The 27,024-nt window shown below is 46.0% G+C and overlaps 1 protein-coding gene across 1 annotated transcript in view; it reads left to right on the top strand.

Moving 5' to 3' along the window:
* Positions 1–26,357, top strand: part of LOC101601692 (SLAM family member 5) — a 42,377-nt gene extending 16,020 nt beyond the window's left edge. Inside the window, exons 2-8 of the mRNA XM_045135436.1 lie at positions 2,214–2,555; positions 13,348–13,599; positions 14,773–14,883; positions 21,962–21,994; positions 23,480–23,577; positions 25,174–25,236; positions 25,722–26,357. Coding sequence (XP_044991371.1) covers positions 2,214–2,555; positions 13,348–13,599; positions 14,773–14,883; positions 21,962–21,994; positions 23,480–23,577; positions 25,174–25,236; positions 25,722–25,787 — 965 coding nt within the window. The 3' untranslated portion in view covers positions 25,788–26,357. The remainder of the gene's footprint in view (positions 1–2,213; positions 2,556–13,347; positions 13,600–14,772; positions 14,884–21,961; positions 21,995–23,479; positions 23,578–25,173; positions 25,237–25,721) is intronic.
* Positions 26,358–27,024: the final 667 nt, after the last annotated feature.

The following is a 27,024-nucleotide window of genomic DNA, read 5'->3' on the forward strand; positions in this document are numbered from 1 at the left end:
CCCTCCATGAACCCTGTCAACTCAGGACAGCACTTCTATGGGGACAAATCGCTTTCTGGGATTTCTGCACTGTGACTGCCACCGTGGAGGCGGCACGGATTGGACTCGACTCCGTGGTCGGTTCCTACCGCACTGCTGTCCCCGTTCAGTTGTGTGTGCTGTGGCTTGTGTGTGCGGTGCCCGCGTGTCTCGGTGCCGCCCTGTGGGCCCTAACACAGCGTCTGGAGGGTGGTCAGCACTGATAAATGTTTATGAATCTGTGTAGGCAAGTATGCCAGTTCCCCTGCCCCCAGCCCTTCCCTCCTATAATGCTCTGTAATGTCTTCTCTTATCACGACCACTCCAACTTGCCTGGAATGTTCTCCTGAGGAAAACAACCTTCCATTGGTTTGCAAGGAAAGAGGCTTATAGTAGCAGTTCCGGGACTCCTGTGGTAGCTCGAGGGCATGGCTGGCATTCATAGGACAGCACCTATTAAAATTGTGGAGAAGGCCGGGCGTGGTGGCACACACCTTTAATCCCAGCACTCGGGAGGCAGAGGGGGGAGGATCTCCGTGAGTTCAAGGCCACTCTGAGACTACAGAGTTAATTCCAGGTCAGCCTGGACCATAGTGAGACCCTACCTCGAAAAACAAACAAAAAATAAAAATAAAAAATAAAGTAAAATAAACTAAAATTTTGGAGAAGGAAAGAAAATTGGATGTGATGAAGGAAAAAGTACAGAACGGCATCATCGGGTTAATAAATTCCTTCACTTTAGTGACTTTTCAAGGTGCCTTTCTTTCTCCCTCGTCCTTATTATTGCCCCTTGTAAACCAAACCTTGTGTCAACTTTAGGGTGAACCTGAACTCACTTATTGGGAAAGCATGGCTTTGCCTTTGGAACTTATACATAGATAATGAACACCAGAACATCCCATCCTCACTGGTCAATGCCCAAACCGCATCCATTTGAATTTTTTAAATTTTTTAAGATTTATTTATTTACTTGAGAGGAAGAGAGAAGTAGGAGGGAGGGAGAGAAAGAGAGAGAATGGGCACACCAGGGCCTTCAGCCACTACAAATGAACTCCGGACACATGCACCCCTTTGTGCCTCTGGCTTACGTGGGTCCTAGGGAGTCGAACCTAGGTCTTTTGCCTTTGCAAGTGCCTTAACCACTAAGCCACCTCTCCAGCCCTCCATTCTTGAACTTTGAGTGTCTCTTATATCAGTCCCAAACACTGTTTATCACTAAATGGGTTAATGAAGTTGTATTAATCTTCAGTGACAATAGCATAAGTTATAAGGAAGAGTACTTAACAACAACAACACTGTGTGTCAAGTACTCATCTAGAGGTTGAGGAGACAGAAATGAGCCATGACCTTCCAAAATCATCAACGCGGGGATAATTTCTCCAGAGCCTCAAAACACTCCCTGCCTATGTCTTCCAAGAATGGGGCAACACTATAAAACATCTTTCAAAGAACACGGTACAAGAAAAAGCAGTGACCCATGAGATCATCCACCCAGATACTCCAGACCCTGGTTCCCAACTCCTCCACAACATGTCTGTATGACCTTGGGAGAGGAGTCCACTTAACACCTTAGGCCTCATGGTGGGTCTTCAGCCCTCAAGTGCAGCTGGCTTTGTGAGGCTGAGGAGATGGCTCAGTGGTGATGGCTTAGCAGTAAAAGGTGCTTGCTTACAAAGTCTGCCCAGATTGAATTCCTCAGCCATCCACGTAAAGCCAGACAGGCTTTTGTTTGCAGTACAAGAGATCCTGGGGTGCCCATACACACACACAAGTGCGAAAATAAAAATATTTTTTGAATTTATTTAGGCTAACATGTTTTAATACAACAGATCCATATGTCTAGAAAACTTAGTTGTCATAGCACATTAAATATTAAATATACCTGGAGTAGAATGAAAGAAAAATAACCTCAAGAAACCAGATGAGAGGTTCAGCGGTTAAAGGTGCTTGCTTGCAAAACCTGCTGGCCTGGGTTCAATTCCACAATCACCCCCGTAAAGCCAGACAGGCATGTATTTACAGCAGTAAGAGATTCACACACGGGCTCACACACGTGCAAATAAACAAGTGAAAAAAGAAAGAAACTGAATGAGTGCTGTCCATGAAAGCGCCTCAGGGAAATTCAAGGCAGAAAAGACAAGAAGTTGTAAATTCTCAACAGCTGGATGCTTATAGTTTTCTACCTACATCCTCAGGGTCTGAAGCAGCTGGGAGAGACACAGATCTGCTTGTGGTGAATGGGGTTCTTGGAGAATCGGTTACTTTCCCCTTAAATATTCAAGAATCCCAGCAAGTTTCCAGCATCGCCTGGACAGCTCAGTCTTCGGTGGCTTTCATCACACACGCAGCCTCAGGAGCGCCTCCCCTGGTCACTGTGACCAACAAGAATTACTACGGGCGGGTGGAAGTCGCAGAGCAGAGCTATAACCTGGTGGTTCGAGATCTCAGGATGGAAGACGAAGGAGACTACAAGGCAGACATCAACATAGAGACGGTTCCCCACACCACCACCAAGCACTACCTGCTTCACATCTACCGTAAGTGGCTTGCCTCTTACTTGTTTGTCACAAATTTGCTATCTGAAGAACATCAGTTTTTCTGAAAGCTGGGCTTCCTAAATCTTTTTAGGTTGATAGTTGTCAAAGTATATCAATACTTACAAAGATGTGTGGCCTGACTGTAGTCCAGGCTTGGACAGATTTTTAGCTATTTGTCCTCTGAGTTTTGCTTTTCTTTTTTACAAAATGTCAGTGAACATACTACTTAATTTGTGCCATAACAGGTTAGTGAGATAGAATATATAAAGTGGTCTTTTAGAAAGTTTTCCAGGGCTTGGGCTGGAGAAATGGCTTAGCGGTAAGGCATTTGCCTGTGAAGCCAAAGGACCCAGGTTCGATTCCCCAGACCCACGTAAGCCCAATGCACAAGGGGCACATGTATCTGGAATTCGTTTGCAGTGGCTAGAGGCTCTGGTGTGCCCATTCTCTCTCTCTCTCTCTCTCTCTCATTGCAAACAGATAAATAAAATAAAATAAAGCTTTCCAGGACTGGAGAGATAGCTTAGTGATTAATGTGCTTGCCTACAAAACCAAAGGACCTGGGTTTGATTCCCCAGGATCCACATAAGCCAGATGAATAAGGTGGCACATGCGTCTAGAGTTTGATTGCAGTGGCTAGAGGCCCTGTTGTGCCCATTCTCTCCTCTCTCTCTCTCTTGCTCTCTGGTTTTTTGAAGGTAATGTCTCAGTGTAGCCCAGGCTGACCTGGAATTCACTATGTAGTTTCAGGGTGGCCTCAAACTCACAGCAATCCTCCTACCTCAGCCTCCCAAGTGCTGGGACTAAAGGCATGCGCCACCACACCCAACTTCTTTCTCTCTCTCTTTCTCTCTCTGTGCCTCTTTCTCTCTCAAATAAATAAAAAAAATATATCTTTATATTTTCATTCTTTGGTTTTTCAAGGTAGGGTCTTACTCTAGCTTAGGCTGACCTGGAATTCACTATGTAGTCTCAGGGTAGCCTTGAACTCATGGTGATCCTCCTACTTCTGCCTCCCTAGAGCTGCGATTAAAGACGTGTGCCACCACGCCCTGCTAAAATGTTCTTAAAAATTTGATGGCTTAGTGGTTGAAACACTTGCCTGCAAAGCCAAAGGACCCAGGTTCAATTCCCCAGTACCCATATAAAACCAGATGCACAAGGTGATGCATGCATCTGGAATTTGTTTGCAGTGGCTAGGGACACTGGTGCACCCATTCTCTTTCTATCTGCCTTTCTTTCTCTTTCTCAAATGATTAAATAAATTTTTTAAAAAAATTTAAGTTTTTCACTTGGAGAAGTGGCTGAGCAGTTAAGAGCACTTCCTTTGCAAGCATGAGGTCCTGAGAAGTCTGAGACACCCAAGACTCACAAAAAGCACTGGGTGTGGCCACGCAAGTCGACAGCCCCAGTCCCAAAGGGGAGCAAAAGGAGCCGGTAAGCTCCAAGAGACTATGGCTTAAATAAGAACAGATAAAAGAGGGCTGGAGAGATGGCTTAGCGGTTAAGCACTTGCCTGTGAAGCCTAAGGACCCCAGTTCAAGGCTCGATTCCCCAGGACCCACATTAGCCATATGCCATATGGGCGCTCGCGTCTGGAGTTTGTTTGCAGTGGCTGGAGGCCCTGGCGCGCCCATTCTCTCCCTCTCTCTCTCTCTCTGCCTCTTTCTCTCTCTGTCTGTCACTCTCAAATAAATAAATAAAAATAAAACAGAAAAAAGAACAGATAGAAGAGCGCTGGAGCAGGACAACTGATGTCCCACCGTGCCACAGCAGGCAAGTGTCTCTTGAGCACATCCACGTGCATACACTGCACACATCACACATACCAACGCACACAATTCTAAACTAGGTGTGATAGCGAATGCCTGTAATGCCAGCACCTGGAAGAAAGAGGCAGGAGAGGCTGGAGAGATGGCTTAGCAGTTAAGGCATTTGCCTGCAAAGCCAAAGGGCCTCAGTTCAATTCCCCAGGACCCACGTAAGCCAGATGCACAAGGGGGTGCATATGTCTGGAGTTTGTTTGCAGTGGCTGGAGGTCCTGGTGCACCCATTCCCTCTCTTCCTCTCTCTGCCTCTTTCTCTCTCTTTCAAATAAATAAATAAAAATAAAGTTAAAATATTTTTAAAGATAAAAAATTTTAAAAAGGCAGGAGAATCAGAAATTTAAAGCCATCCTTGGCTGCAGAGCAAGTTCAAAGGCAGCCTGGGCTATGAGAACCTTTCTCAAAAAGTTAAAAAAACTATTTCAAAATAATCTAGAGACATAGGAAGATGCAAAGAAAAATGGAGAGAGATTCTGTGTACCCTTCGCTCAGTGTCAATAGCTTGCATAACTATAACACAGTGTACAGGATCAAAACAGGAAATTGACATTATAGGGAGCTTATTTAGAATTCATCATTGGCACCTACACTGATTCACGTGTGAGTGTGCGTGTAATTTTACAGAATTCAAGCACATATGTAGCTTTGGATAAACACTACCACAGCCAAGATAATTAACTGTTATTGCTCCAGGATTCCCTTATGATATCCCTATAGCCGCACTTCATATTATCCCCAATCCTAGAAACGACTAATCTTCTCACACCTATGTTATTTCACAAATGCTGTGTAAATGGAGTCATGCAGCATGTATGTATGTGATGTCCTTTTCACTTTTTTTTTTACTTCGTGTAATCTCTTTATGATTCATCCAAACTGTGGCCATTATGAACAGTTTATACTTGTTAATTGCTGGATACTCTTCCATGGTGCGATGTAGTAGTTCATTTAACCATACCTCTGCTAAAAGATACTTTAGGGCCGGGTGTGGTGGCGCACACCTTTAATCCCACCATTTGGGAGGCAGAGGTAGAAGGATTGCCGTGAGTTTGCGGCCACCCTGAGACTCCATAGTGAATTCCAGGTCAGCCTGGGCTAGAGTAAGACCCTATCTCGAAAGACCAAAAAAAAAAAAAAAAAAAAAGATACTTTAATTGTTTCTGCTTTGGGGCTCTTACTAATAAATGTTCTGTGGTTATGCAGGTATAAGTTTTTGCATAAGATGAACCTTCAGTTCTCTGGGATAAATGCCCAAGGATAAAATCAGATGATAAGTCCATTTTTTAGTTTTAAAAGAAATTGCCAAACTATCCTACATTTTACATTCCTACCAGAAATGTAGGAGTGACTCAGCTTTTCTACGTCCTCACCAGCATTTTGCATTATCATTGTTTTTCTATTTTGGTAATCTTGCTGAGACAGTAATCCTAGAGCAATTCGTTTTAATTTTAGTTTTTCTAGTAGCTAGTATAAAATTCTCTTTATTTTTTGCGTATGTGTGCATGCATGTGTATGTGGAGGCCAGAGGACAGCCTTGTGTGTCCTCCTCAGGCACCACCTATGTTTTTGAAGACGGGTCTCTCCTTGACACAGAGCTCCCCAAGTAGACGAGACTAGCTGGCCCGTGAACCCCAGGCATCCACCTTCTCTTCCTTCACAGCACCCGGTTTACACGTGCACACCACCACACCCGCCTTGTTGTAACATGGGTTCTGGGGATCAGAGTCGGGTTCTCAAACTTGAAAGGCAAGCATTTTACTGACTGAGCTATCTCCCTAGCCACAAAGTTCTTTTTATTTATGTGGGGGCTTTTATTGTTTTTGTTTGTTTTTTTGTTTTTGTTTTTGGGGGGTTGTTTCAGAATAGGGTTTCACTGTTACTCAGGATGACTTGGAATTCAACCTGTAGCCCCTCCACAGCAATCCTCCTCCCTCTGCCTCTCGATTGCTGGCATTACAGGTATGTACCACCCAGGCCTGGCCCACAAACTTGGTTAGTGAGTTTGTTTTTCGAGGTAGGGGCTCACTCTAGCCCAGGCAACCCCGAATTCACTATGTAGTCTCAGGGTGCCCTCAAACTCATGGAAGCCCTCCTATCTTGGCCTCCTGAGTGCTGGGATTAAAGATGTGCGCTACCACGTCAGGCCCACAAAGTTGTTTTTAAAGGTAAAGTGTCAGAACTACTTGTTACCATCATTACAATGGACACAGCATGTATGCAATACTTTCCGCGGGCTGTGGACTGACCAGCAGCAGCATGTAGCTAGGACCTTTCTGGAAACATTAAATTCTCAGCTCCCAACTCCAGCCTTTGACAATGAAGCCCAGGAATCTGTGCTCTCCTTCTTTATGAATTATTCTTACATGTGCTAAGCTTTGAGAAACTTTTGAACTGGCCTGCCCTGTCTAATATGGTAGCCACTACCCACATGTGTGTCTTAAGGAGCTGATGTGCGGTGAATCCAAATTGAAATATAGCAGAGCATGGTGGCGCACGCCTTTAATCCCAGCACTCAGGAGGCAGAGGTAGGAGGATAGCTGTGAGTTCAAGGCTACCCTGAGGACTACATAGTGTGAATTCCAGGTCAGCCTGGGCGAGAGTAAGACCCTACCTTGAAAAAGCAAAAAACAACAGCAAAAAAAAAAAGGTGCTGAAAATGTAAAATACACAGCATATTTTCAAGTGTTAGCTCTTCACAAAAGAATATAACAGGGGCTGGAGAGATGGCTTAGCGGTTAAGCGCTTGCCTGTGAAGCCTAAGGACCCCGGTTCGAGGCTCGATTCCCCAGGTCCCACGTTAGCCAGATGCACAAGGGGGCGCACGCGTCTGGAGTTCGTTTGCAGAGGCTGGAAGCCCTGGCGCGCCCATTCTCTCTCTCTCCCTCTATCTGTCTTACTCTCTGTGTCTGTCGCTCTCAAATAAATAAATAAAAAATGAACAAAAAATATTTTAAAAAAAAAAGAATATAACAGGGCTGGAGAGATGGCTTAGCGGTTAAGCGCTTGCCTGTGAAGCCTAAGGACCCCGGTTCGAGGCTTGGTTCCCCAGGTCCCACGTTAGCCAGATGCACAAGGGGGTGCACGCGTCTGGAGTTCGTTTGCAGAGGCTGGAGGCCCTGGCGCGCCTATTCTCTCTCTCTCCCTCTCTGTCTTTCTCTCTGTGTCTGTTGCTCTCAAATAAATAAATAAATAATTTTTAAAAAGAATATAATATATCTCACTTATAATTTTATTGGTAATAGGCTGAAATGACATTTCAGATATAGTGGGTTAAATACAAACCATCATTAAAATTAATATTACCTGCTTACTTTCACTATTTTAATGTAGTTATTGGGAATCTTCTGCCACATTATGATTCATTGCATTTCTATCAGGAAATATTTGATTCTAAAGTAGAGATCAGCTGGGCCATTTCTCAAGGATCTCACTATCCATCTGCCCCTTCACAGAAACATGCAAAGCTGTGCTAATACATGTTATAACAAACACAACTCGGGATACAGGACATGCACTGACATGAAAGCTCCTCAGTGGCAGGGACTTTGTATGTTAAGCTCGTTGCAGTATATTCACGCAATCAGATACGTAGTGAATACCCCAGAAGTATTTGTTGAATTCAAATGAAAAGAATGAGCTGGGCATGGTGGCACACACCTTTAATCCCAGCACTCTGGAGGCAGAGGTAGGAGGATTGCCATGAGTTCGAGGCCACCCTGAAACTACATAGTGAATTCCAGGTCAGTCTGAGCTAGAGTGAGAATGAGAAGGGATGGCTCACTGAGGAAGAGCACTTGCTGTACAAGAATAAAGCCCTGAATTTGGGGCTGGAGGAATGGCTTAGCGGTTAAGGCGTTTGCCTGCAAAGCCAAATGACCCAGGTTCAATTCCCCAGGACCCACGTTAGCCAGATACACAAGAGGGCCCATGTGTCTGGAGTTTGTTTGCAATGGCTGGTGGCCCTGGTGCCCCCATTCTCTCTCTCTCTCTCTCTCTCTCTCTCTCTCTATCTATCTGTCTGTCTCTTTTATCCTCTTTCTCTGCCAAATAAATAAATACATACATACATACATACATACATACATACATACATACATACATACATACATAAGACCTGAGGTTGTTCCTCAGCACCCATAGAGCCAGGCATGCCTCACATGCCTGTAACCCCAGCGCTGAAGCAAAGACAGGAGGATTGCTAGAGCTCACTGTCAGTGAGTCCAGCCAAACTACAGCAAGCCCTGGGTTCCATGAGAGACTCTATTTCCAGGAAATAAGGTAGAGGAACAACAGAGGAGACACCTGACATCCTCTGGCCTCCGCACACATGCACCCTGGGGTGCATGCATCTGCGCACACACACACACGCACACGCACACTCAAACTTACACAGCAAAAAATAACACAATAATTTCTTTCACAAAGCAATCCCAGCATCTAATGTTTTAACACAAGAAAGCAAAAGCATGTTCTAGTGGCAGTGCTAGAAATTTTACTTGCCGAAATTAATGTTCCCTTGACAAGTAAGCCAACGTTTTCAAATTTTTGGTGGGCTAGCTTATCTGAAAATAGTTAATAAATGATATTAACTTGCCTGGATTATGCCAAAACTTACACACGCACACACACAAAGTAAAATATTAGCTTCCTTTTTTTACTCTTAGGTAATCTACATTGGTCATGTATAGATATCTTTTATCTTTTCATCTTCTGATGGCTCTGCTAAGATGAAAAATCATATGCCAAAATATCCAGATACTCTGTAATTTAATTAGCTTTAGTTTCTATAACTCTTATTTTTAAAAAATAGATAAACATGTACTCAGAGGTTGGTAAGGTAAGAATGTAGTTAACTTAGTATACGTGGACTAGGGAAAGAATTTCTGATCCAGCTTGGGTATTTTGCTTCTGAAGGTGACCCACGTGTCTCCTATGCTCAGTGTCATTGCTAGAGACAACATGGTGGTCTCAGGGTTGTCATCGTGGGCAGTGGATAGAGGCCATCATCTTGCTTTGTTGCGATTGTTTTTTATTTTTTTACTTTTTTATTGACAACTTCCATAATTATAGACAATAAGCCATGATAACTCTTTCCCCTCCACAAATCCACTCTCCATCATATCCCTTCCCTCTCTCCACTAGTCACTCTTTTATTTTGCTGTCATCATCTTTTCCTCCTATTATGAGGGTCTTGTGAACATAGTGTTAGGCACTGTGAGGCCAAGGATATCAAGGCCAATTTCTGTTTGAATGATTTCATTGAAAGCAGTCCCACCCTTCTTTCTTTCTGCCACCTCTTCCTCAATGGACCTTGAGCCTTGGAAGATATGATAAAGATTTTTCAGGGCTGAACACTCCTCGGTCACTACTTCTCAGCACTATGGTGCCTTTTGGGCCAGTGGTCACCGCCATCTGAAAAGAGACGCTTCTCTAGCCAAAAATGAGTGTAGCATTAATATGTTGGTATGAACATTAAAGAGAAGTGCTTACCCAGGCAGTTTGGTAAGCATAATATATGCAGACAAGAGCAGGCGTTACACTCCTAGGTCTCATGACCTCTCCCACCTTAGGCTTTTGATTAGGTTTTCAGTACCAGGCATGTATTCCCTGCCATGAAGCGGGCCTCCAGTCCAAGTAGAGAACAGTTAGTTTCCCCCATAATAGACATGCCATTATTGCACCCAGTTGGTCATTTGGCCTGGCTGGCCAAGCTTAAGGCTTGCAGTGTCCACTGTTTTCACCACTGATGACTTCTGTCTTCCATAGGGCTGCGTGCAATGCAGCTTTTTCCAGCTTTCTGTCAGCTGGTCTACAGGTAGGAGGTTTTCAGCTCAGCTTCAGCTTGATTTCTCGGTGACCTTGCAACCCAGACATGTGAAGTCTTCAGCAATAGGATCTTACCATCTGTTCCTGGTGGGAAACCAAGAGCCTTGGCAATGGCCTGTAATATTTTGGGGTATCAGGGACCTCCCTGGCCAACAACTCACTGGAAGGTAGCCCATTCCTGACAGTAATATTTTTCTATTCACAGTCTATGGCTTCTGGGTTTGCCATTATCCAAAAAAGCAGGTTTCCGTATGGCTTATTCACAATATCTTGAATTTTGATTAACCTTCCCCCCACTCTTCTTTTTTTATTTTTTTTATTATGTTCATTTATTTATTTGAGAGAGACAGACAGAGAAAGAGGCAGAGAGAGAGAGAGAATGGGTGCATCAGGGCCTTCAGCCACTGCAAACAAACTCCAGATGCATGGGCCACCTTGTGCATCTGGCTTACATGGGTCCTGGGGAATCGAACTTTAAACTGGGGTTGTTAGGCTTCACAGGCAAGCGCTTAACCGCTAAGCCATCTCTCCGGCCCCCACTCTTCTTTTACTCAATCTCTTGCCATGACCTCGCTTAGGCCATTCCACCCCCACTGATGTGCTTTTCTACTTACATGCACGCAGTACCATCCCCCTAAATCCTCCCCTCTCCTCCCTCCCTTTTCTAGCTCACTGGCCTCTGCTACCAATTTTTACTCCAACTCACACACAAGTCTAAACTTTTGCAGCTAGGATCCACATATGAGAGACAACATGTGATATTTGGCTTTCTGGGCCTGGATTACCTCACTAAGTATAATCCTTTCCAGATCCATCCATTTTCCTGCAAATTTCATAATTTCATTTTTCTTTACCACTGAATAGAACTCCACTGTATAAATGTAGAACATCCTCATTATCCATTCACCAGTTGAGGGACATCTAGACCGGTTCCATTTCCTAGCTACTGTGAGTAGAGTCACAATAAACATGGTTGTGGAAGTATCTCTCTAAGGTAGTGAGAAGAGTCCTTAGGATATATGCCTGGGAGTGGTACATAAATGGAGTCTATGGACTCCATTTTTTTGGGAGGGGGTATGGGGGTCATTGAGGTAAGGTCTCACCCTAGCCCAGGCTGACCTAGAATTTAATATGTCTCAGGGTGGCCTGGAACTCACAGAAATCCTCCTACCTCTCTGCCTCCTGAGTGCTGGGATTAAAGGCTTGCGCCAGCATGCCTGGACATGGGCTCCACTTTTAATGCTCTCTACCCAACAGCTCTGTGCAGCTAACACCTCTGGTCCTACTGAGGGAAAGAGATGGAGCCTATTCACCACTATGCCTATCTCAAAACCCACAAAACAAAAGGTTGTTGCAAGCCGGGCATGGCGGCACATGCCTTTAGTCCCAACACTTGGGAGGCAGAGGTAGGAAAATCGCTGTGAATTCGAGGCCAGCCTGAGACTACATAGTGAATTCCAGGTCAGCCTGGACTAGAGCAAGACCCTTCCTCGCAAAAACAAAAACAAAAACAAAAGTTGTTCTAAACATAGGTAAATAACGAGTGGTGACAGACATTCTTGGAAATCTGATTTCTAAAGAAACACATGTGGAGTTTGGTTGTCATGGTGACAACTAGTCAATGCCTTTACTACAAACTCATTTACAAGGCTCGTTACCAAGTCACCACTTATTCTAATCTAGACCAAATCTTTTTTTTTTTTTTTGTTTGCGTGTGTGTGTGCATGCATGCGTGCATGGGTGCATGCGTGTGTATGGAAGTCAGAGGTCGACATCATGTGTCTTGTGCAAAGGCTGTCTGTCTTATCTTTTGAGACAGGGTCTTTCACTGAGCCCAGAGCTTGCTGATTTGGCTAGACTAGCGAGCTAGCAAGCCCCAGGGATCTGCCCGTCTCTGCCTCCCCAGCATGGGTACAGGCAGATACCACCATGCCTGGCTCTTATGTTGGTTCTAGACATCTGAAGTCAGGTCCTTGTGCTTGCCCAGCAAACACTTTATCAGCTGAGCTATCTGCCCAACTTCTAGACTAACTTAGGTTCTTACTATTCATGTTCTATTTCCACACAGACCTAAACTAGTCATTCCCAAGTTTGTCCTGCTGAATGTATCACCTTTCCAGACTTAATTAGAAAGTGAAAGCCAATTCCTTTGGTCTCCTCTGTCCCCTACAAGTGGAAGGAAGAAAACTCCATCATAGCTGCTTTACCCGTGTACACAATCTTAGGAGCTTTGAATGTGGTGATCTTGTCTCCTGATAAAAGTAAAGATTTTTCCCTTCTCTCTGCTAACTCCAGATATAACTAACTTTTTACTGGAACTTTAATCTATTTCTCTTTAGCAGCCATTTACTAGTCTATAGCGTTTGTAGTTTACCCTTTGCCACTGCAGAAGAATACCAGATGCATAACGGATGGCAGGCAGTCTTTGCAAGTAAGCACATCTCACCATTGAGCTATCTTCCCTTCCCGTCCACTTCATAACTTCAACTTTTTCCCATTAAATTTTTTTTATTTAGGTTTTTAATTGGCAACTTCCATGATTGTAAACAATATCCATGATAATTCCCTTCCTCCCCCCCCCCACTTTCTCCTTTGAAACTCCATTCTCCATCATATCCCCTCCCCCTCTCAATCAGTCTCTCTTTTTTTTATTTTTTTAATTTTTTTATTTATTTATTTGAGAGCGACAGACACAGAGAGAAAGACAGATAGAGAGAGAGAGAGAGAATGGGCGCGCCAGGGCTTCCAGCCTCTGCAAACGAACTCCAGACGCGTGCGCCCCCTTGTGCATCTGGCTAACGTGGGACCTGGGGAACCAAGCCTCAAACCGGGGTCCTTAGGCTTCACAGGCAAGCGCTTAACCGCTAAGCCATCTCTCCAGCCCGTCAGTCTCTCTTTTATTTTGATGTCGTCGTGATCTTTTCCTCCTCTTATATGGTCTTGTGTAGGTAGTGTCAGGCACCGTGAGGTCATGAATATCCAGGCCATTTTGTGTGTGGAGAAGCACGCATAACTTAATTTTTTAATACTTGTGTTTAATAATCATCATGCGAAATTTCTGAAGACTTAACAATCGGTTCTCACAAGCTAGTATAAGCAATCTCTAGCTTACCACCGGCTGGTATGGTTCCCCCTCATAGGTCGGCTTGGGAAACCAAAAATCACACAGAGTTTAATGGCACTGGTTAACAACACCTGCACTGTCAGACTGACGTGTTCTGTGGATAAGGAAGAAAAGAATGTGACATATAGATGGAGTCCCCTGGGAGAAGAAAGCAACTTCCTTCAAATCTTCCAGACCCCTAAGGACCAAGAGAGGACCTACACGTGCACAGCCTGGAACCCTGTCAGCAACAACTCCAACTCCGTCTCTGCCCGGCAGCTCTGTGCAGGTAATCAGCCCGCCGCCTGCCCTAGTGACACCCAGAAGTCCCTCTGAAGAGCTTCAAGGCCTGACCTTAGCCTCATCTTCAGGGAATTTATGCTGAGCTTGGTCCTGGTGTGTGGGGGGGGGGGCGGGGGGGAGAATCTCTTCTCAGGAAACCCTTTGGAAAGAGACCAAAGCCTTTTGTAAGGAGCTAACCATGTCAGGGTGTTTTCAGGCAGTCCCGTTCCCCACATTGACTCCGACTTTTTTTTCTTTTTTTATGCTTTTTCGAGCTAGGGTCTCACTAGCTCAGGCTGATCTGGAACTCACCATGTAGTCTCAGGGTGGCCTCAAACTCACTGTGATCCTCCTATGTCGGCCTCGGTGCTGGGATGCTACTCCCTGACTTTTTTTTTTTTTTTTTTTTTGGTTTTTCGAGGTAGGGTCTCTCACTCTAGCCCAGGCTGACCTGGAATTCACTATGGAATCTCAGGGTGGACTTGAACTCACGGTGATCCTCCTACTTCTGCCTCCCGAGTGCTGGGATTAAAGGCGTGCACCACCACGCCCAGCTCTCCCTGACTTTTTTAAATGCTTCATATATTCATTTGAGGGGCGGGCGGGGGGGAGAGGGAATGGTACACCATTAGCCACTGCAAACAAACTCCAGATTCATGCACCACCTTGTTTGTGCATCTGGCTTCATGTGGAATTAATTCATGGGGAATTGAACCTGGGTCCTTAGGCTTCGCGGGCAAGTGCCTTAACTGCTAAGCCATGACATTTAAAAATTTTTTTTGTTGTTGTTGTTCATTTTTTATTTATTTATTTGAGAGTGACAGACACAGAGAGAAAGACAGATAGAGGGAGAGAGAGAGAATGGGCGCGCCAGGACTTCCAGCCTCTGCAAACGAACTTCAGACGCGTGCGCCCCCTTGTGCATCTGGCGAACGTGGGACCTGGGGAACCGAGCCTCGAACCGGGGTCCTTAGGCTTCACAGGCAAGCGCTTAACCGCTAAGCCATCTCTCCAGCCCAAGCCATGACATTTAATAACAGAAAGGGCAGTTTCCCAAGGAACTTTGGCATTCCCTCTAGGACATCCCATTTTGATTGGGGCCCTGCATGTGGACAGACTTGCCCAACCTCGGGGGAGTGTCCAGAGAGCCAGCTCACGGCAGCTTCTCTTGTCACCGCAGGCTCGGGCGCTCGCGGCCGCCGGGCGGCGCTGCTCGGCGCGCTGGCTCTGCTCCTGCTCCTGCTCATCCCCGCCGCCGTGATGCTGCTCCGCTGGCGCCGGAGGAGGCAAGGTAGGGCGGCTTCCGGGCCCTAACACGGGACGCTGCCTCTTCTCCCCCCACATAGACCGGGGTCACTCACTTCAGGCCATGCCAGGAATAAGATGGCAAACCAAAGGTACAGAGGTGTAAGACTGTCACTTATTGAAAAATTTATAAAGAAAACACGCTGCAGGAGCAGCAGAACTGGGGGGAGAGACAGTTAAGGGAAGTCATTTGGGGTAAGGCGACATGGGTTTATAGGTTATCAGGAGATTGGCTCTAGATACTTGTGTAAAGGTATCTCAGGTCACTGAGGTCAGCTTCCAAAGAGTCAGGGTCTGATCGTGAAAGTGAGGGAAATTCTGGGTTTATTTATTTATTTACTTACTTACTTACTTTGGGTCTTTTTGTCTCTGCATTTCCTCTCTGATAGATCAACAAGTTCAAATCCCTGACAAGGCATGAAGGTCTGTTATTCTTCTGGAATGGCTTCAGAGCTGGTTAGGAGCCTTAAGCAGTTGTGGTTGGCATTGCCGACCTGTCACAGGGTTGTAAGACCATAAGGCATAAAAGGCTTCAGCAGCATTTTAGGGAGGAAAGGGTGTAGTAAGAGACTGAAGACTCTTGCTTCAGACTGTGACATCACTTGGAGATGGCAGGGCTTTTGCAATAGGAAACAGGTACTGATTTTAATGTTTAATGTCCCTAAGACAGGGCTATCTGGATCTTAGTGACTTGTATCCTGGAAGGTGCCAATTGTACCAGAAAGTTAAGGAAAAAAAAAAAAAAAGAAAGAAGGAAGGAAAGAAGAGAGGGAGGAAGGAAGGAAGAAAAGAAAGAGGGATGGGTGCTGGTGAGCAGACCAAGAAACCGGAGTTCTTCCATAGGGTCATCCCTTGAGGGCTAGCCACTGAAACGAACTCCGGACGCATGTGCCGCCTTGTGCAGCTGGCTTACATGGATACTAGGGAATTGTACCTGGGTCCTTAGGCTTTTCAGGCAAGTGCCTCACTAGTAAGCCATCTCTCCAGCCCCAGATGTCTCCTTTTTTTTTTTCTTCTTTTTCTTTTCCTTTTGTTTTTCGAGGAATGGTCTCACTCTAGCTCAGGCTGACCTGGAATTCACTGTGTATTCTCAGGTGGCCTCAAACTAATGGCGATCGTCCTACCTCTGCCTCTCAAATGCTAGGATTAAAGGCCTGTGACACCACGCCCAGCCCCGGATGTCTCTTCTTTTAACTGCATCTCATACTATCCCCAGCTGATTGGCACAAATGCAGCATTTCTCCCCTGGAGCCATAAGCAAGTCTAGGACACTAGTTTTCAAGTACTATTGAGATAACAGAAGCAACCTGGTCTTGAAAGGCCTGTGGCCCATTGAGGTATGACCTAGGCCCATGTCTAATTCAGCTGACAAGCTCCAACAAGCATAAGAAACTAATTTGAGTCCACTTATTCCAGTACCCAAGACAACGTGCAGGGGTATGTTATCTTGGAATTGAGGAGAAAGAGAGAGGAGAGAGAGGTGCTTTTTGTCCCACATAACAGGAGAGTGAAGTTGCATTATGAAAGGGGCGGATCTAAAGGAATGGGCTTCCCAATGGCTGCTCACCTGAATCCCTTGGTTTAAGAGGCCACTATCTGACAAGACTGCCCTCAACTGGTGAGTGAGGAGGTGTGGCAAAAATGAAATTGTGCAGAAAAGGGTGGTAAATCCAGCAAGATAGAGCTCCAAGTACAATGTGCATGCAGGGGGCTGGGGAGCTAGCTCAGTAGATAAAGGTCTTGCTGTACCAGTGTGAGGACTGGAGGTCAGTTCCCCGGCAGCCATGGAAATATCTGAAGGGCGTGGTAAACTGCCTGCAATCCCAGGGCTAGGAAGATAGAAACACGGGATACACAGGACAAACTGGTCAGCCAGACTAGCTGAATCAGCAGGCCCTGGGTTCAAGTAAGAGACCCTGCCTCTGGAAGCAAAGCGGGGAATGATCAAGGAAGACACCTGATGTCAGCTTCGGGTCTTTGCACATACATGCCCACACACATAAACACACACACACACACACACACACACACACACATTGAGAGAGAGAGAAAGGGTATATGGAGAGACATTGTTAATTGGGTCCTTCCCACACATATGTGCATGCACACACAGAGAGAGTAAGAGAGAAGGCGCCTGCGCAGACATTGTTAATTGGGTCCATCGCAATGGAGTGACTGGGCAAGTGTTGCAAGTCCAGTTAGGACTTCAGAGCGGTGAAGACCAGCGCCTCTGCGAAGGTTGAGCTGTTGCTGGGTGAGATCACGGGTGTCTTGGAGGTGAAAAGGGGAGGTAGCTGTAAGAGCTTAGAATGGGCGTGGGAGGCTGATGAAAGTTATGGTATTTAAAAGTGGCAGTAAGCTGGGCGTGGTAGCTCACACTTTTAATCCCAGCACTCAGGAGGCTAAGGCAGGAGGTTGCCGTGAGTGTGAAAACAGCCTCGGCTACAGTTAGTTCCTAGTTAGACTGGACTAGAGAGATATTCCGCCTCGAAAAAACAAAGTGGAGGGAGGACACCATAGGATAGTGTTTAGGGGGAAAGTACGATAATAGTGATTGTGAAGATGGGGAGCACAACAACACTGGGGTAAGGGGAGTAAAGATGGGGGGTCACAACTCAGAGTAAGCGAGGACCTCAGTCCAAGAACAATCTAAGAAGTCTCCCTAAAGGAGAAAGATTAAGATGAATTCTCCAAGCTGCCTCAGGGGAATAAAATAAGAACTCAGAAAGGTAAGGGAAGGAATCTTGGCTCTCATTAGAGTCTAGATGTGATTGATAGTTGATTTCACCTAGATCTTGCTGCAAGAGAAGACAAAAATCTACAAGGCAGCAGGAGTTAAATGTCTGAGGTTTTATCGTGTGCTCTTGAGCCTGTAAGAGAAGAGTCTGGTGAGGGCGCTATCTGTTGACTCGGCTTAACTGAGACCCAGTAGAAGGTCCTGGAGTTGTGAGAGTCTCGAGCACCATCTTACTCTGTCCCAGGGTTAATCTAGATCGTCTCTCACCAGGAAAACCACAGCTGCAGGGCCCTGAGGCAGGGGAGACAGTCCCCAGGTAAAATGACTTGAAAAAAATGCATGACCCCAAAGCTTGACTTAAAACTTCTTGTTTTGCTTCTTTCCACTCATGCATATGAAGAGAAAGGGGTTGAGTGAGATCAAGGAGAGCTAGTGTGGAGGTGCCTGCTTTAGAGGTTCATGGCCTGCAGCATCTCAGGGGTCCAAGCAAATGGCTCTTCCTCTGTCCCCAGAAAGCCACATGGAAAGGTTTACTGTCAGGTCACCTGGGAAATCCAGATTCTACAAAACCCTGCCACGTCCATGAAAGTCCTTCGTTGTTGTTTTGTGACTAGAGTCCTCATAGTTAAAATGAGATCCTAATGGGCACTGGGAAAGGCCCACTGTGCCTAGAGTTAGTGTAAGTTCCAGAAACTGGACCTTTGTGGGGGAGAGGTGGGTCTTTAAAGATGATTCTTTTTTCTTTTTTTTGGTTTTTCAAGGTAGAGTCTCGCTCTAGCTCAGGCTGACCTGGAATTCACTATGTCATCTCAGGGTGGCCTCGAACTCATGGCAATCCTCCTACTTCTGTCTCTCAAGTGCTAGGATTAAAGGTGTGCACCACCACGCCTGGCTAAAGAAGATTCTTTTGCCCACATGAGGAAGATTTTAAAGAGGGCAGTGTTTTGATCTAAAGCGAGTCTGTCTGGGCTATAGATTAGTAAATCACCTAGCTCCTGAAGGAGGCTACTCCTAGGAGGGAATTAAATGGGGTCTTTAGTTAGGGCCTGTCCAAAAGGGTAGGGATTGTTCCAGGTAAGCTGTTGTGTAACCTGGGTGGAGGAGTCCTGCCACTCAAAGGCAAATGGGAACTGAGAAGCTGGGTGGACAGGAATACAGAAGAAAGTACCCTTAAAGGTCTAGTAGTATCAGAAACCATGTGGTATTGGAGATTATCTGTCCCAGAGGGTATATGATTGGGAACTATGGAGTGGGTTGAGACCAAAGTCTCACTTATGGCCCTCAGGTCCTGGGCAATTCTGTCATATCCGTCTGACTTTTTTACTGTAAAAATAAGGATGTTGTATGGAGAATCTCATTGTCACAGTAGCCCAACATCCAGTGATTTATCATTGAGAGGCTGCAAATCTTTCTGTGCTGCAGGGTTTAAAGGATAGTAACACCTGTGATGAAAGGTGTAAGAGTCCTTAAGAGGAATTGTAACAGGCGTGGCTGCTAGTGAGTGCCCAAGAATGTAAGTATACCAGACTTTAGGGGGAGAGTACTGGATGATGTCGAAGTCGAGAGCAGACACTATAGTGAGAATCTTTGATACCCCGACAACTCTTGGGCATTACAGGCCACCAAACTCAGTGTTGGAAATACCAAGAGAACCTCTGAGGTCTCAAAGAGCCGTAAGTGGATCTGATGTTTAGATGTGTTGTCCCTATCTAAGAGGGGAATGGGGAAGCCAGATAGGATCAGAAGTGAATGAGTGAAAAAGTATCTGTCTATCATGCAAATTAAGATGGGTAGAAAGTGGGCTGACTTGGGGCTTTCCATCAATACCAGTGAGCAGTACAGGGGAACAGAGCCAACCAGAGAAGGTTGTCATGGTGGAAAAAGTCACTCCCATGTCCATAAAGGATGTAATTTTGGTCCTGCCACATCTAGGGTCACCTGGGGTTCACCCATAGAGATGAAGAACATGGGGCCTGCTGGGCGTGGTGGCGCATGCCTTTAATCCCAGCACTTGGGAGGCAGAGGTAGGAGGATTGCTGTGAGTTCAGGGCTGCCCTGAGACTACATAGTGAATACCAGGTCAGCCTGGACCAGATTGAGGCCCTGCCTCAAAAAACAAAACAAAACAAAAAAGAATATGGGGCCTGTTGAGCCTCAGGACTTAATCAGTCCTCATAGGAAAAGGGAACTCTTTCCTCCCTGTGATCCTCATAGTCCGGAACAAAATTAGTCACATTTGTCCTTTTTAATATATGGCCCGAGTATGAGGTCATTGGATAAGGGTTGGCCTTTCTTCACTAGAAAAAAGGGACAGTTTTGCTCCCAATAGGCTCCCATTTTGAAGACTGGACATGACCCTGGGGAAGGCTTTATAGCCCAGTAGCCCATTTTAACTCCTAGTTAAAATGTCCCAGCTGACCTCAAGAATCACAGGTCTTTCAGCCTGAGGCCAGATTAGTTCCCTGAGACTGAACCGAGTGGCTGCTAGATGGCGCCCTAGGATTTCCTGAGATGGGCAGGGATCAGGCAGTTGCTGTGGCCATATACTGAGCTTCCTCCTTTCCTCCACTTGGGTCTTCCTTGCTCTCGAGCTACCTAGCTGGTTATTAAAAGACCTCAAGGGCTCGGCTGGAGAGATGGATTAGCAGTTAAGCACTTGCCTGTGAAGCCCAACCCTAACCCCAGTTCGAGGCTTGATTCACCAGGACCCACATTAGACAGATGCACAAGGGGCCACACGTGTCTGGAGTTTGTTTGCAGTGGCTGGAAGCCCTGGTGCACCTATTTTCTCTCTCTCTCTGCCACTTTCTCTCTTGTCTGTCGACCTCAAGGGCTGTGCCTAACAAGGAGAAGAAAGGACTCTTGGATCCCTGGTCTACTTTTGAAGATTTTGTCAAATATCTGGACATGCTTGGCTTATCAAGTGTACTGTAGGATGGTTTGGTCGGTCCAGATCAAGAGAATTGTGCCTGGGTTCAAACAATCCAGCTTGAAAGAGTCCTCAAAGTTCTCAAAGGCTCCCTGAGTTAGAACTGACAACGTGGTATAGTTATGGGCTCAGTAGTAGCCTTTTCCATTCTCCCTAGTAGACAGGTAGTCAGTGGATCCTTCCCCCATTGTGTCAGTGGCCTGATGTGACCAGCAGGGCTCCGTGTTAGACGTGGCAGTGGAGCCTGGCCTGGCTGCCACTGGGCTATGAGCACGCCTCATCAGCTCAGGCGCCTGCTAAAGGCCGGATACGGCACTTCTCCCCTTGCATGCACCCTACCTCGAAAAACCAAACAAGAAAAAAACAAGAAAGAAAACATGCTGTAGAAGAATAAAGACAGAGAGGACAAATCCCATTCAAACCCGTGAGTGGAAATGAGAATGCATTTATAATGGTTAAAGGAAATTACTCAATCTTAGCTCATGTGCCATTTGTGTGGATCCAGATCTTGATAGGTAAGTGTGTATCTCACTATCTTGCTAAATAGTCAATTTTACATTACCAGTTGTCTTTCTTGAGATCACCATCTGGGGTAAGGTGCCATGGGTCATTAAGAGATGAGCTCAGTAGGGTCAGGCTCCAAGTAGCCACGTCTGATTGTTAGTGTGGAAATTTCTTCTCTGTTTTTTATTTTATTTTATTTTTGGCTTTTTGTCTCTACTGAGGGGCAGAACGGTCCTATATTTCTGTGTTCCTCCAATTCCCAACCACCACCTCAACAACTTCCAGGCCAGTGGTCCTGAGGACTGTGTGCATTACTCAGAGAAGTCTTCAGAATCTTATTTGAGTTCAAGCTTGGCACTGCATTTGGCAAGCTGCTCCTTTTTGCACTCATGTGCTCATTTCTCTGGCTCAGTGTCCCCATAGACGAAATGTTTGGACTACAGAGTCTCCACAGTCACTCAAAAGTTCACTGTACTTTGACAGTGACCTTGGGGAAGTCATCGAAGGTTATGTGCCAATTGTGCACTGTATGGTTGTCACTAGACCGCTGTGGATCCCCGCAGATCTTTCTGTTTGCCTGACCTTACAGGCATGTTGATGTGCTCCTGTAGTCCCTGCTATCCAATTGGCTGAGGCAGGAGAATCACAGTAAAACCCCAGCTCAGAAAGGAGAAGAGAGGGAGAGGGATGCAGGAAGGGAGGGAGGGGAAGCAGGAGGGAAGAAGGTAGAAGGAGGGAGGGGAAAAGGAAGCCTGATGTTAGTCTCCCAGAGGACATCGCCCCGTCCCTCTTAACCTCATGTCCACCCAGACTCTTCCTTTCCACCACTCACAATAAACTACATGGAATGTCTGCTGCTGTGTTCCTAATTCTCCTTTGGTTCTGCTTCCTCAGATCCCTATTTGAAGACCTTCACTAAGAATTCTGGTATGTTCTCAGGACAACAATAGAAGGGTGTGGGAGTTCACAGCGGAGTGACTGAGATTAAGCGTGAGCTTTACACTGTATCTAGGGGTGGAATCCCATCTTGACCATGATTTGACCAGTTATTTTAACACTGTAAGTTTCAGTTTTCTCAGTTATAAAATGTTCACAATACAGAGTTTGCTGCATATGCTTATTAAGTAGATTAAATGGAATTGCACACATAGAGTAGTCATCTGGGTTCCCGGCACCAGTGAATGTCTCAGAGAATGTTCGCTACCATGTATGTAGTTGACAGGCCTGGGTACAGTATCAAGGGACGTTCTAAGGGAAGAGGGCTGGTGACACGTATCACAAGTGAAATGGACTCACAAAGGGGGACACCATTACCTCCAAGGCCTGATTTCCAAGGTTTCTAAGTTTCTTCAAAGAGACATCTTCCTCTCACAATCTGAGAGGGAGGGGGGAGGGAAAAGCGGAGAGAGGGAGAGAGGGGGGAAAATGATATTCTTTGTGTATACAAATAACATAAGACACTTTGTCTAGCCCCTTCACTAAATCTGGGGCAGGGACTTACACAAGACTAACACAGAAGTTTTGAAGCCTATGATATTGCTTTTGATGCCCTGGAATATGAAGACCTGAAATTCAGCTGTCTCTTTTCAACCTGACCCTTAAATGTTCTGTGTCAGTATTCAAGCAAAAGGGTCTATGAAGTGAGTGCCTCTCCTAGCTTATAAATTCTTAAAAGTAGGACCTTAACTCTCCCTTTTTAGTTTCTCTGAAGCCTCACCAGGAGCCTGGCACATAGGAGGAATTTAACAAATGTTCATTAACTGTTTCAGTCAAGCAAATAACCAGTGCATGTCCATGAAGCTTCTCCTATGTGCTTAACATTTGGTGGTTACGTACTGAGATCACATAACACAGGATATAATTTAAAAGAATTGGCCGGGCGTGGTGGCACACGCCTTTAATCCCAGCACTGGGGAGGCAGAGGTAGAAGGATCACCATGAGTTCGAGGCCACCCTGTGACTACGTAGTGAATTCCAGGTCAGCCTGTGCTAGAGTGAGACCCTACCTCAAAAAAAAAAAAGAATCAAGTTAAACAACTAAGATCCTGACGGAGAGTAAACCAGCTGTAAAAGGCCACCAATGCCAAGTGCAAGAGACACTGAGGGAGACCCTGTGTGGAAGATCTAACTTTAACTTCCCATACAGGGGCTGAGGAGAGTCTCCAGTATAATAGAAGAGAATTCCCACTGAGCTCTGGGTAAGACCTGAACCAGATGCCTGCTCTTCTCCATGTGATCTCTGGTGAGGAGGTCATCTGAGCCTCCAAGAATCCATCTCAGTGGAAGGGGAGCCATCTAACCTCTTAGGACTTTATTTCTCCATCACAAAAAGAGAACACAGGACTCCAAAATCCCTTTTTAAAAGAGCCATCTACTTTTCACCAACTGTGATTTTATGTTTATTTGTGACAGATGATATCTCATCAAAAACAATATACACATATGTCACCGTTTCAAAAACTGCCCAGCCAGCAGAGCCCAGAATCTATGATGAGATCCCTCAGTCCAAGGTGAGTTGATGTTACTCATAGACACACCCCCCGAGCACCACCACCAGGATGGGAGTCACGGGCACCCCCTGACCTCGGTTTCTCACTGCCTAGAAGAGAGTCACAGCCAGGAGTTGTGGAGGGCCCGACAGGAAACACCACGGCAGGGGCCCTCCATGAGAACTAGAATATGGAGGCCTGATCCCCAATGAGGAGGGTCCCTTCAGAGGGGGGACAGGGATGAGAGCAAAGGTGATACCAACATGTGCTGTTTACACACTGAGTATGTCCATAGCATATATGTGTGTGTGTGTGTGTGTGTGTATACATACATACATACATACATACATACACCTGGCCATGGGCTAGATAGGAGTCATAACTAAGGAGCACCAAACCATGAGAGACCCACCTAGTGTGAGGCAAGGGCACTTATGGAGTCACTGACATAATAAACTGGTGGTGAAGGTGGTCCCAAGGGCACAGAACTGAGGAAGGACACATCGAGCTCTACTAGCTGGTCTGGCAGCAGCAGCTTGCTTACTCAGACTCACTCTCTCTGTCCAACACCCCCGGCCTTTTAAAAAAATTTGTTTTATTTATTTGAGAGAGAGAAGCAGATAGGTAGAGAATGAATGGGTGCACCAGGGCCTCCAGCCACTGCAAAGGAACTCGAGACACATATGCCATCTTGTGCAGCTGGCTTTACGTGGGTACTGGGAAATCGAACCTGGGTCTTTTGATTTCACTGGCAGGCGTCTTAATCATCGAGCCATCTCTCCAACCGTCCCTCCCCCCGCCCCCCACCTTTTATCTTTCTGTCCATGGCCCACACCTTCCTCTGAGTTTCCAAAAACCTTCTTCCCTGAAGCCTATAAAGATTGAAGGGGGAAAGCGAGGTTGCTCTGGTTAGGCCAGCACTGTGATTGAGCGGACACACAGCCCACGCAAAGCACCACTCCTTCTGAACCACACAGAGCCCTCCTCTTGGCTCTTGAGGGTTCTTTGCCCCAAGACTCTGCTCACTGCTGAAGCACTCCCCTTCATCCCTCCCTTAACCTGGTCTTCTCCAAAGAAATGCTGAGGCCAGGGGAGGAGGCTCCACAGTGTAAGTGAGGTGGTGGGCAGGCAAAATTAGGAAGGGAGGGCTGGAGAGATGGTTTAGTGGTTAAGGCGCATGCCTGTGAAGCCGAAGGACACAGGTTCGATTCTCCAGCACTCTCCTTCATCCCTCCCTTAACCTGGTCTTCTCCAAAGAAATGCTGAGGCCAGGGGAGGAGGCTCCACAGTGTAAGTGAGGTGGTGGGCAGGCAAAATTAGGAAGGGAGGGCTGGAGAGATGGTTTAGTGGTTAAGGCGCATGCCTCTGAAGCCGAAGGACACAGGTTCGATTCTCCAGGTCCCATATAATCCAGATGCACATGGTGGCACATGTATCTGGAGTTCATTTGCAGTGGCTAGAGGCTGTGGTGTGCCCATTCTCCCTTTCTCTCCCTCTAACTGTCTGTAATAAATAAATAAGTGAGAATAAAATCTTTTTAAAAAAATAGGAAGGGAGGTTCCTGAGGCTGCGCCTCTGCGCATGCTCACTGAAGGATATCCGCTGGGTGTTTTCCAGGTGCTCGCCTTCAAGGATGAGCCTGTGAACACGATTTATTCCACAGTGCAGTCCGCAGAGAAGGTAAATGTGGTCCTGCTTTTTGTCCCTCTTTTTCCATTTGTTCCAGCCATCTGATGTACCCCACCCATCATTAATTATGTGGGTTAAAACTCCTCAAGTCAGTGGAAAGGTTCTTCACCTCGCCCTAAGTTATTAGACCTCAGACATTTGTAGTGACTAAATACCTCTCTCTACGAGTATGTGAAAATGAAGTTCTTAGGGTAGGAACAAATGATGCAGTCTGAATGCTGTTTGAATTCCATCATTCCTTTCCATGGATCTTTTCTGAGTTCAGGAGTTCCCTATGACTCCCAAAGGAGGCTGGAGCAGACACAATGGACTCAGCAAAGGAAAAAGCCTGGCTGCCCCCAGATTTTACCAGCACAGGGGAAATTTAAGACACCTCCCTGTGCCATATGTTTAACTCTCTTGGTATCTCGTGGGGCTGGAGTTCCCCCACCACCCCTCTCAGTTAACATGTTCTCACATTTCTCTTTCATGCACAGATGGGGAAAACCAGCACAGAGGACCACAAACCTCCCAGGACTTTGGGCTCTGGCATTGTGGTCTAGGCTGGCAGACAGAATTCTCTCTCTGGAAATGGAGTTCACACCACTGATGAGGCAGGTGTCCTGGATCTAGACCTTCTCTGTTTGGCTTTTACTAAAAAAAAAAATTGCAAGTCACCACATCCCAACATAGAAGCAGAAAACAGGAAACCTATTAACAGACAGTGCCCAGTTGGACAAATTGTCACTTGCCTTTTCTTCTTGGCTATTTTCTGGGTGAATGACAAGACAGGTTCTCTAATAATGGTGCTTTCAAAACTTCTCACATTATAAAAAACAATACTTTTTTTTTTTCTTTTGGCTTTTCAAAGTAGAGTCAAGCTCTAGCCCAGGCTGACCTGGAATTCACCATGTAGTCTCAGGCTGGCCTGGAACTCACAGTGATCTTCTTACCTTGACCTCCTGAGTGCTGGGATTAAAGGCATGTGACACCCCGCCTAGCAGAAGACAATTTGTTTATGACACACTGAGCTAAACAATCAAGATTTCTCATGTCTGAAGGCTGCATATGGCTGGAGAAGTCTCAAGCCTAAAGGTGACAACCCTGTCTATTAGTAGGCATAGGAAGAGAAGATTGATTTTGTTTTTTTTTTTTTTTTTTGAGATAGGGTCTCACTCTGGCTCAGGCTGACCTGGGATTCATATGGAGTCTCAGGGTGGCCTCAAACTCTCGGCAATCCTCTTACCTCTGCCTCCTGAATGCTGGGATTAAAGGCGTGCACCATCACGCCCAGCTACAAGATCAAAATTTTGTACACCAGAGAGATGCTCTGCTCACATTCAACATATGTGAGTATCCCTGATGGAAGGCCTCCGCCAATCTCTACAGCACCGTGAGCAAGTTGGGAAAATGAACCCTTTCTTAAAGCAGATGCGGCCTCTCACTTGAGTGATGTCATGGCACGCAGAGTGTGGGCTACATGTCAATCTGTGCTCATTCCTTGGCACAGGAACCTTCATTCAGGACACCACCAGCTCTTCCAGCCCACATGTAGATGGGTGCTGTGTGGGAGGCTGTGAGGTGTGGCTCTCAGCCATGCAGATACACTCTCCTAAGGAGACCTCAGAAAATGCTCCTGCTGTAGGGACTAGAAGGCTCGAGCTCTTCAGGGGCCTTCTAAGATTTCCTTCCAATGGTCAAGCTTTCCTTCTTTCAGTCTCAGTAAGCATTGATCCTTCGGAGAACTGGTTGTAACTCGGCCATCAAAACAAGAGACCATAAAGGAAGCAGAGTCATTTC

The sequence above is a fragment of the Jaculus jaculus genome, chromosome 1, assembly GCF_020740685.1.
Source record: "Jaculus jaculus isolate mJacJac1 chromosome 1, mJacJac1.mat.Y.cur, whole genome shotgun sequence".
NCBI classification, from domain to species: Eukaryota; Metazoa; Chordata; class Mammalia; order Rodentia; family Dipodidae; genus Jaculus; species Jaculus jaculus.